The 11,560-nt window shown below is 41.2% G+C and overlaps 1 protein-coding gene across 1 annotated transcript; it reads right to left on the bottom strand.

The window, feature by feature from the left end:
- Positions 1 to 5,480: 5,480 nt before the first annotated feature.
- Positions 5,481 to 10,234, bottom strand: LOC122971839 (cytochrome P450 26A1). The gene is made up of 7 exons (XM_044338595.1): positions 9,710 to 10,234; positions 9,019 to 9,243; positions 8,050 to 8,331; positions 7,659 to 7,808; positions 7,381 to 7,515; positions 6,485 to 6,631; positions 5,481 to 6,351 (listed from the first exon to the last, which is right to left on the bottom strand). Exons 1-7 carry the CDS (start codon positions 9,896 to 9,898, stop codon positions 6,013 to 6,015), a joined length of 1,467 nt encoding a protein of 488 aa, XP_044194530.1. The 5' UTR covers positions 9,899 to 10,234; the 3' UTR covers positions 5,481 to 6,012.
- Positions 10,235 to 11,560: the final 1,326 nt, after the last annotated feature.

The raw sequence follows: 11,560 nt of genomic DNA, 5'->3' as shown, positions 1-11,560 counted from the left end.
AAGGGTTCACAAACTTTCAAGCAGCACTGTATTTGTTTTTATATGTCAAATAAATCAAATCAAATCAAACTGTTTTGCCAAGATGTTTTTGTGTTTTACAGCAAACACATTTGCAGCTCATTTCAGATTGATGTGGTGACAGATACTTTGTCACTGCACCTCAGTTGTTTTATTTACTGTATGCATTTGTTTTTTCAGTGGTTCGGGTTTCCTTCTGTAAGTTAACAAGCTAGATCTAAACAGCACCAAATGCTCAGCATTGCACAAAGCAATCCGTAGTTACATGCTTTTGCATTGACCTCTGGGTAGATTTCCGACCTGCTAGCTGTGGCTACAGTGTTGGAGTACAATGTCAACTACTGCACAGACAACAGTGCAGGTAAGTACACATCAGTGGTTGATACGGACACCTTGTTTTATTGTTAGTCCTCCAAAGAGTTCCTCCTGAATCTACTCCCAAGTAGAGGACCTGTGTTTTACTGTGATAAAAACAAGTAGGGAGAAAGAAGCTTGATACAACCTCAAATGGTGTGACCAACAATTCCTGACCTAGGTAAATAAAGACTTATCATAATGAATCTTTAATTAGGGTGACGGCATTCTTCACTGTATTCTAAAGACATTTAAGGGTTTGATTTTGGAAAGGGCAAGAACTTGGTGTGTGCTTGCTGTACCAGAATATAATCTGACAGGTACTACTGACAACATTTTAGGCCTCTCCAAAATAATTTGTGTAGAACAATTAAATGATAGGCTACAGTCATTTGTAAATTAAACTCTTTAGCATTTAAAGCATTTCACTAGAAACAGTTGTAGGTAAACCCTGATTAGAGGTAGTTCTGTGATAAAGAGGTGCTGATGTAAAAAAGCAGCTCTCTGCTGAACTCTACCTGACCTGCTGAACTTGTCAACAGTCTCTCAAATTATGAATAATCACAGTGTGCCACTAACAACCATGCTAACGACACCATTAGCATCTCTTATTGAGCACTCATACGACTCCACAGCAGGGGCTGAGGGGCAAGCAGACACTGTGCAAACACAGTTTGAGGAATTAACGCTGCCATTGACTTGCATTGACTTCTCCACCACAGACACTTTAAGCCGATTGACTCTCAATGACCTTGGTCATCAGACCAAATAGCTGGCCATTGAAGTTAAAGCGCATCTTCACTGTGCCTGATTAATCACACATGATAGCATTAAGACAACTGACTTTCATTTGATGAGATTATTTCCTTCTTCTACTGACCATTTGTTTGATGTAAACAGACTGTGAACAGATTTTTAGGCCCTGATCTGAGTGCAAACAGTTCCTTGTAGTTTTTAAACATGAAATGATAAATGTCAGGCAAAGCTTTTTTCTGTGTAAATTATTTAAAAGCCGGTCATATGACAACCATCTTTCAGACTAAAGCTAACAGATAATAATACAGTGTCATAGTATTGTATAGATGTAGTATAACTTTTTTTTTTATATATAATGGCATTTACATTTAAAGACACAATAATCTATGTTGTTGACTGTCTGTTGTTATCAATGAGGCTGAATTAATAAATGGTAAATGGACTGTACTTGTATAGCGCTTTTCTAGTCTTCTGACCGCTCAAAGCGCTTTCACCCATTCTCACACATTCATATGCTGATGGCAGGGGCTACCAATGTCCCAACCTGTCCATCAGAGGGAATCTAATCATTCAATAACAATTGCATCCAATTTGGGGTTCAGTATCTTGCCCAAGGACACTTCGACATGAGGACATGTGCCAGGAATTGAACCGCCAATCTTCCAATTAGTGGACGACCCGCTCTACCTCCTGAGCCACAACCACAAGGGGTTCAACAACAGTACCTCTGTGGGTACCATGGCATAGGTTTTGATTTATAGTTTGGTGTTGTGTCTCCTGTTGATTGCACCATGGCACTAGATGGATGTGTTGTATATGATCAGGCCTTAGGGCATTAGCAACCTATCACATTAGTGTTGAGAATGAAGATCTTGTATAAATAGCTAATATAAGATTAACCATAATGTAAACACCATAGATTAAAGGTGAAAGAAAAAGTTGACCAGTGGATAGTGGTTGTGTACTGGAGTGCATTATATTGAAGTGTTCCTAATATTTTGTCCACTCCATTAACATGATGAGGGGGGCAAAATATTAGGAACACTTTTCAATATAATGCACTCCAGTACACCACGACCACCCAGTGTCAACAAAAACTGAAAATGTATAAGCTTCGTAAATGTAGAATTTATGGCAGAGCTGTTGTATTGGATTTTTTCTTTTTTTCTATCTCCTTTTATTTCTGTGTTTGTCTCAGCTTCCTTCAGTCTCCATCTCTCACCTCTCCCATGTACTGTTCATGGCAACAAAGTGGTCGGCATATAAAAGTGCTGCCTTCAATAACACTTCTTCACTAGCTATTACAATGATTTACACTGGAGCATGTTCAGAGCTGAGGATCTTACTGAAAGCAAGCTACTTTCAAACCTCTTTCAACACTGTGTTGTAAATTCACTACAATGGTCACAAATTTCGACAAAAATGGCCTTGGCCGTGCAAAGTTTTGTCTTCACTGGGTGATGGTGAACAATGGAGGGAAGCAGACGCTCTTTAGAATAAGGAGAAGAGGCAAAGTTCAGAAAAGTTCATTCACATCGTTCAAGGGCTGGACCAGCAGGGATAGGATGGCCAGACATAAAGGTGTCAGCTACAATTTACTATTACAATTTGGGCATTAAGCTAAAACTCTTATCCAGACTTGACTTACAATAAGTACAACAGTTCAGCATTTGTGGATCCAATAATCACAAGTAGCACAGTAATAAACAAGGGCCAGGGACAACAGTACAATGCTAAGAAGTTGACATGGAGTGGAGAGAGGCTGGGTGTAAATCAGAACGGCACCAGAAAGAGAAACAATTTGTGAAAGAGGCCAAAATACATCTGCCAGTGAGGTTGCTGTTAGACTGGAGGAACAGGCTCTCATTTAGCTAGCTACATGAAAAGTTTGTACAAATACATGCAGTCAAAATGTTTCTCATGCTGATTAGAAGAAGACTTCACTGTCACTGTGATTGCTCCAATGTGCTGCATATGGTAAAAGTAAGGAAAATACAGTGTTTATGGTTTTATATGCAAGAAGTCAGCTCTAACCTCCAAAATAAGATGGGCTAGAGGATGTGGTTAGCTTAGCTTAGCATAAGGACCGGAAGCAGGGGTAAACAGCTAGCCTTGCTCCGTGTGAAGTTACCTGATGTCTTGTTATCTCAGTAAGGTTTCCAGGTTTGGTACCATTGTGCCTGTGCAGAGACCAAAACCAAAACCTCACTAACCTATCTGACAGCCTGCACTACAGCCTGAGATACTGCACAGAAGAAGTGGGTGGATGGATATACTGTTGTTTGCTTTAACATTTCACTTCATGTACAGCTTAAACAAGCAAGATACATTGTGTAAGACAGTTTTAAAGGTGTTGATATAGGTGTATTTTTTAACTTTAGACAGGGCTTGGCTAGCTGTTTCCTCCTATTTCCAGCCTTTATGCTAAGCTAGGCTAACCATGCCCTGACCTCTGTGCTTAACACACAGACACGAGATTGACATTGATCTTCAAATACATGCCCATGTATTTTGGCATGTATTCTCAAAATGATGAAACTATTTCTTTGAAAACAACATCAACCTACCACTCTAAGGATAAGGTTACAGTAGAAAAAAAATTGTTCATGCTATTTGTTGTCTTTAATCAAAAGTTTTTTATAGCTCTTCCAACTGACAATTGTAGACATGAAAAGTGTGTATAAGGATTAAAAAAAAACCCAACTAACTAGCTCCCACAATTCCAACATTGAAAAGGTTGGAGACTATTCAACCATCCAACAACAAGTTCTAATGATAGATAGACTAATAGCAGCTCAACCTCCACCACATCACCACACTACACAAAGCATGTTGGGATAGGCTCTAACCAGGATGCAGATCGGTATGGTTGGATGGACACAGGATTGGAAGGATGCTCCATATCTAAGTTAGACAAACACACTATGAAAGCAGTCTGAACTTATGAAATGAATTATTAGCAAAGTATCTTATGAATTCCTTGGAGGGAATACTGTTTGAAAGTGTGTGTTGTTATCCATGTACAATTAAACACATTGAGACTACAAAGACACAGTACACAGTAGTTGGAGAAAGACCAGGGAGGCAGTGTGAGTGGAATCATTCAGAACAGGTCTTTAAACGTGGTCGGACAGCATTTATATGACTTAGTTTGTTTCAAGCATACTGAACCCTCTACACCCCCCAAATCACCTGATCATCAGCAGATCTCTCTACAAGCTACACACCCATTCTCAAACACACAGCTCCATACTTTTTACCTGTTCATTGGCCATCGCAACATAAACAACATCAACAGTAACACTCTAAAGGTGAGGACATAATCTTATCTCTGACCCTGCAGTACACATCTACCCATACTACTGGCCTACTTCCACTGTTCCACTGGAGGTCTATTCTGGTTCAGTGCCCTGAAACTGAACTGATCAGTGTGAACTCTGTTTCACCCTCTTTCTGCTCATCTGCCAGGGTCATCAGCCCTCTGCTTTGCTTTCCCTCCTTCTATGGATTCCAGATTTTTCTTGTATTTTCCTTTTCTCCTCAGAACTTATTGATTCTGTAAGGATAAAGGAATGTGTGTGTGTTTTAGGACCACCCACCAGAGTAAATACATTAAGTATCATCATCAAACATCTATACCTGGTGTTTTCAAATAAACAACAAAGAGCTGCTCTTTATCTCTTCATGTCCAAACACATAGCTCACTAATAGCATCATCTAAACCTTTGGTATTCATTATATCCTGTAATTATTCATTTGCATATTATAATGAAGTTGTGATTCCAGATCAGCATGACTGCAGTACTTTTTAAAAATATTTAATTACATCCTGTTTTTCCTTAAGCTCCAATTTGTTAGCTTGTCTAAAACTAAATGTAAGATTCTTGCAGCAAAGAGACCAGTAAAGTAGGTTTGTAAAGAAATAGTTTGACATTTTGGGAAATATGCCGACTTGCTTTGTTTTTGAGAGTGAGGTAGGACTACTTCTGGGTGAAGAACACCAAAAAAACCCCTCTAAAACAATTCAACAAAATAGATGTGTCAAATAGATGTGTCAATCAGTGAGCTTTAGATGTGTTAAGTGTGTTTTTGAACATTGGACTGAGTTAGGCTAGCTGTTTCCTCCTGCTTCCAGTCTTTATGCTAAGCCAGGCTAACTGCATCCTAGCTCCAGTTCTGTACTTAACACACATGCAAATAAAATTAATCTCAATCTTTTCCACTCACCCTCACAAAAAAGCTCATTTGTTTATCTCCTTCAAAATGTTGAAGTATTCTTTTAATCTTTATAGCAAAGGTGAAGGATATTGCTGTTTAAACCTTTCATTTTAAATTAAATGACAAAAACAAGATTCTACACAAAACTGTTTATTAAATAAAAAGCCCATACAATATAACATAAATCACTTAAATAAATTGGGGTAAGATACAAAAGTTATATAAACAGACTCTACATTACATATGTACATGATCCTATAGATACACCTCTGAGCTGATTAAAGTGTTCCATGTCTGTGTATAGTGCCTCTCGTTTAGTTTCTCATCTTCAAAAAAAGATATATACAAATCCAATGTATTAACATAAGATAAAATGTAAAATACATTCTCAAATCATCTACAGTATCTACAATATGTACATTTCATGCCATTTCTAAAACACCACATTGACACAAGCCCAGAAGAACAGATCTGTGTGAATCATGTGTAAATGCAGTTTTTGATCTGTTTCCTAAGAGCTCCTTAGTGCTTCCAAAAACTCCCCAAGTACCCTGATCATAGTTTCCCTGTAGATCAGGAGGTAAAACACAGATGATTTGAGACTTTTGGGAAACCTCATATTTAACACTACTCTGCTTTTAGGAAACAAGCCCTCATTATAACAGTTTAATTTTGTACATAGCTGGTAAACTTGGTTGGCAAATTGTCGACAGGATAGACAGTAGGTCCTGTTTTCATGGTGGGTGGCCCGTTTAAAAGAGTCCAGTGACACTTTGTGACCACTTCCACCAGGAAGATCTTCAGCAGGACCTTGGCAAACTCCTTCCCAACACACATCCTGGAGCCCCCTCCAAACGGGATGTACTGGAACCTGGAGGAGTCGGTCAAGGGTTTGGTCATGAAGCGCTCGGGCTGGAAGTCTTCTTTGTTGGGGAAGATATCGGCCACGTCATGCGTGTCACAGATGCTGTAGATGACATTCCAGCCTTTGGGAATTTGGTAACCCTGAAATGGTGAGGTGAAAGGATCAGTAAGGAGATAGTTAGGACACATGGCTGTCAACTGTTTCTGGGATCTCTAAACTCTATACACTGAGCTGCCCAGTGAACAGTCTTCATAGGGATGTTTGTTAACTTACATTAAGCTCAAAGGTCTTGAGGGCCACTCTGAAGCCTCCGGGGACAGGAGGGTTGATCCTTAGTGTTTCTTTAATGACACAACCAGTGTATTTCAACTGCTCCAAGGACTCGATGTTAAGACTCTGGATGTCCATCCCCTGCTCCTCCTGAACACAAAGACACAAACAGGAGTGTGAGGAGGGAGACAGTGCTAACACAAGTGTAATGCTAGTTGGCGAGGAATGGGATAGTGCTGGTTGTTGAATTGAAATTTTATCGTGCAGAAATAATATCAATGTTGGCATCAAAAAGCAAACACAGGAGGCAACTTATTTATGAATTCCGGTGCTCCCAGCTAAAAAAAAGTTTATCTACCCCCCTCCCCACAAGCTTAGACAAGACCACCAAAGCAACAAACACGTTTATCATTGATGACCAGCTCAGCATTATTCATCTGACCTGGCTTCATGATGCGGCTCTTGGTCACTTACACTAAGTAGCTTTACTGAGAAACCTTCAATGTGGATTACTCGATCCATGGTGCTCTACTGTATATTAACCCTACTGTTTATTTTAATATAGTAACTATATTACAGTAGATATGGGTGGGGACTTTCCCCCAAATCGATAAAGGTGCTCAAGGATACCTGTGGTCCACTTATTAGCTTATTAGCCTTCAACCACATCTCACAGTCTTCCTCGGGAGATGGAGTTTGCTCAGTTGTCATCATTTGGCCAAAGTATGGCTGACAACTGAGTAAACTCTACAGAGGAAGACTGTGAGACGCAGTTTAGTGGACCTTGAGTTATTTTTCTTTAAACCACTGTTTCCAATGTCACACTCATGTCTGAAGATAATTAAACATGATCATGCATTTGGTTAGCTTTTCACAAGACAGTAGTACAGTCTCGTTACCTTGTCCATCAGTTCCTGCCTCAGTCTACCCACAACTTCAGGGTTCAGGCCCAGGAACATGACCAGAGAGGTGGCTGTGCTGGCTGTGGTTTCATGGCCCCCAAACAACAGTTCTGTAGCAGACTCCTTAATGGCCTGGAAACAGAGAATGTTTGTTAGTTTGGGCCCCAACATTAACAGCAGCTTTTAAGAACATAATATACACTATATCTTGTGTTTGGTTTTAAATGATATATAATTCATGTAGTTTGATACAGATGTGATCATCTCATCATTACCTGCATGCTGAACGGTTCCCCATTCTTCTTGCTGCTGTCTATGAGCTGCTGCAGGGCGTCTCTGTGTTTGGACTCCTTGTCTGACTCCTGTACCTTCTTCTTGATGTTCTCTTCTATCTTGGAGTGGATGAAGTTCCTCGCCTTCAAACCCTAAAGGACAGGAAGGATGGCAGGAGGAGCAGGGAGGGACAGAGAGAAGGTGGAAATAAGGGAGGAGAGGATGAATGGAGGGTAGAGGAGAGACAGCATGAGAAGATGAATTAGCATGCCTGCTATTCTGTATTATCAAGGTAAATATTATCCATAATCATATCTACATAATATTCATACAAGCATGTTCCTCCTTAAAAAGGGAGAGTAGCTACATGAGCATCATTTGTTTCTCTCTTACCCTGTACAATCCGCTGAAAGGCACGTCGATCGGCAGAGAGAACAGATTCTTGATCATTTCTTCGAAAGCTTCCACCAACTGCTGCTCGTCTGTCCTAATCTGTTCCGGCTCGAAGCCCAGAAGGATCCTCATGGCAATACGGAACATCAGCCGCTTCATCTCCAGGTAGACCAGCACACAGGAATCCCTCTCCAGCCACTCCTTCACCGCAGCCCGCACCTCCTCCTGGATGACGGGGATGTAGAGCTCCAGAGCCTCCCTGGAGAATGCCCGCATGATGGCCTGGAGAAGTGCAGAAGGGATGGATGGAGGGTTAGATTAATAAAAGCCAAAGTCCATACATCTAACATCATTTTTCATCAAATCATCCAAACCTGATTTTGTCCACTAGATTTCTGAATGATGACTGACAAGTTATATTTTGGCCAACATGATCAATTTGCAGACATAAGGACAAAATATTCACTTCATCTAGTTTTTGGAAAATACGTTTTTCCAAGCATTTATTTATCTCATTTATAAGCAGGCATGATTTGATAAACTGATGACTTTTTACAGTTCCCCCAGGGAAAGCCTATACATCCAAACCCAGTTGATTAAATAATTTGAACAGTAAATACAGTCCTGCCACCAATCTAAAGGGAATAATGCTCCCTAATGTCACGTTTTTGTCTGATAAATTTCAAGCAAAAGATAGAAAATAATACTGAATATTTGATACTCATTTAACTGATAATTCTAAGATCAAAGTTGGATTGCCACGTTTTTTATTTCAAATAAAAAAAAACTGAGATTGGTTGGGAGACGTTTTTATCCCTCTGTTCAAAGTGCATATGCAGATGTCTTCAAAGTGCATATGAAAATGTTAATGGTGGTTTAGGACCGTGGAGAGATGCTTACAGGGATATGACACCGATGCTTCGTGTCACTTTTGTTTGAAAGTGAGTTTAACATAAAATAATAACTTACCTTTTTCTTGGTCTTGTGCTGCGTTCCGTGCACATTTGACAAAGTGTCGGAGCCCAGGATGGTGCGCACAGACGCGGGCCACTGCACGGACACGAGCCTGTGTTCCCCCAACAGAATCTGCCTGACGTTATCCGCTCCGGTCACGCGCACCGTGGGGTTCCCGAAGAGGTGTGTGCGGTAGATGTAGCCGTACTTCTGTCGCTTCATCCGCAGAAACTTCCTTCTCTGCAAGACACATCCCAGATAATAAATAAACAATGATAAATACACGAATAAACACTGATACTGAACTGTAGACTGTACTGTACTGAACTGCAACTCACATGACAAACAACTACAATAATAATATACATGCGAAAATGAAAATAAAGTTAGAAAATAAGTCAAAAAGTTTAAACTAATCAATACTACTAGAATGATAAATTTATAGATTTCTAATGATGTATAACTAACAGCCGCAATAAAGCTGGTCCAAAGGGCTAGAGTTAATTTAAGACTGCAATAAACTATTTAATCATGCAAGAGGGATAAGAGATAAGTTAAATGCGGTGCAGTTTGTTTACACAGATGAAATCCATAAAGTTATATATCCCTTGTAGTGTTTGGAGCATCCTTATCCACACGGGCACATTACGCATCTTTAAGTGTTTCTGTGTGAAAGTAGAAGTCAGAAGCTGTGTCATGCGTTTACCTGCAGGATGAGCTGCAGCGTCTCTCCAATGAAAGGTAAGCCCATGGATCCCGGGGGCAGCGGTCTGGGGCAGCTCGGGTCTCTGCCTCGGATCATGTAAACTTCCCACAGCTTCACCGCCACCAGAAACAGCAGGATGGGAAGCACGATGGTGCACAGGAAGGTGGCCAGCAGTGTGCTCAGAGCCATGTTGCAGCGTCTTGTCAGAGTGGTGGCTCGGTTCAGGTGAAGCTCTGCCAGCTACTGAAGCTCCGGGCTGCTCATCCAGCGTTTTTATAGGCTGCCAGGGACCGCGGACAGCCTGTTACCTTCTCCTCCCTCAGATAAATTAGTTCACACAAAGTTCATCTTTAATTGTGGGTGTCGCTCGGCCCCGCCTCCGGCCGGTACTGGCTAGTTTGCCTCACCATTTGTTCCAAGGGCCGCATCTTTAATCCTTACCTCCTGTTGCACGCAGACAATCCGCGGCGGATTTCATTGAGAAAAGGTGATGATTCCCTCCGAGACAATGGAAGCGCATCCCAAGACGCCTTTGTTGGCAATAAGGCAGCTAGTTTACACACTCATTACCTTGGCTTAAGCCCCGCTTGTAGGATCAGTAATCATGCCTGCAGGGCGGCCTGCATTCAAGAGCAAAAAGCTTTTAAGCAGCACATTTTCAGCTGCTTCAGAAAATGGAAAAGAGGCTTCAGGTTGAAGAATGTCCTAATCCCTCTCCCTGTGTGTCTCATGCTGTCATTCAACATTAAGCCTTTTTTTTTTTTTAAGAAAAGTTACCTACTTTTTACAGGCTGCACCTGCACACAGTACCATTCTTAATCATTCCCTCCAGATTTCATTCTTCGCTCTCGTGTATCCTTATTTTTCGCGCGTGCCTTCATGACGTATCAATATAAGAATGAGGCAGCAGATGACTGTGAGAGATGAAATGATGATTAACACTTCGCTGGAAAGCAGCGCTGCCCTCAGCTTGACTCATTCTGCTTTCAGATTGAACCTCTTCGTAATCTAGAAGAAGACTTTAACCTGCTCCCTCTCTCTCTCCCTCTGTGTGTGTTATAAAAATGATATCTCTCTCAGCGGGTTCAAACTTGGGTCAGCAGAGACAGGCGGAGGGACACACACACACACACATACACACACTCATACACGCACGTACACGCACGCAAGGTTATCCCCGGGCTACGCCGCATGAAAAGTAAACACCGAGCAGAGAAGGCGCTCATCAGCCGAGTCACCACATCCTCACTCTGCATTTGGACTCTGTTTTTACGACCTGCCATAACGTCAGGACGTGTGTGTGTGTGTGTGTGTGTGTGTATATGTGTGTGTGTGTGTGTGGGTGTGTGTGTGCGTGCTGCAGGGCCAATCGCTCAGTCAGAGTGAGACAGCTTGGCTGCTGCTTTTACAACGACACATTACATGGATGGATCTGTCTGTTCTGGCTGACTGTGTGCGTTTTTAAAAGAGGGCGCCCCGAGGTTCACCCCAGTGTGAAGGCATGACAACTATCACTATTACAGTCGCACAAAAGCCTGGACATATGATCTGGTTCCCATCCTGGCTTGGATGTAAAATTCCATGACTTTTCCTTGACTTTCTGCTGATACAAGCTGGGCTTTAGCTGCCACTGAGGACATTGGCCTTTTTTTGGGGGAGTTTTACAATCTTTGTGGGAGTTTATATTTTACCAGTTTACAATATGTTCATACTGATTTTAATATTTTTAGACTAAGTATATTTAAATCCCATAATAAATACATATATTTCAGTATTTCTTTGACAGAATTAGCAGCATGATGAAATCTTGGAAACAGTATGGCATGATTAACCTGCTAGGGGGGCCCAAGG

The sequence above is a fragment of the Thunnus albacares genome, chromosome 20, assembly GCF_914725855.1.
Source record: "Thunnus albacares chromosome 20, fThuAlb1.1, whole genome shotgun sequence".
NCBI classification, from domain to species: Eukaryota; Metazoa; Chordata; class Actinopteri; order Scombriformes; family Scombridae; genus Thunnus; species Thunnus albacares.
Note: the sequence above shows the minus strand (reverse complement) of the source record. Positions and strands in the feature narration are given on the sequence as shown.

Coding starts and splice junctions, on each gene's coding strand:
- LOC122971839 (XM_044338595.1), bottom strand. CDS start 9,898: ATGGCTCTGAGCACACTGCTGGCCACCTTCCTGTGCACCATCGTGCTT. Junction 9,244..9,709: donor CGCTGCAGCTCATCCTGCAG/GTAAACGCATGA, acceptor TGTGTCTTGCAG/AGAAGGAAGTTTCTGCGGAT. Junction 8,332..9,018: donor AGCACAAGACCAAGAAAAAG/GTAAGTTATTAT, acceptor GCACTTCTCCAG/GCCATCATGCGGGCATTCTC.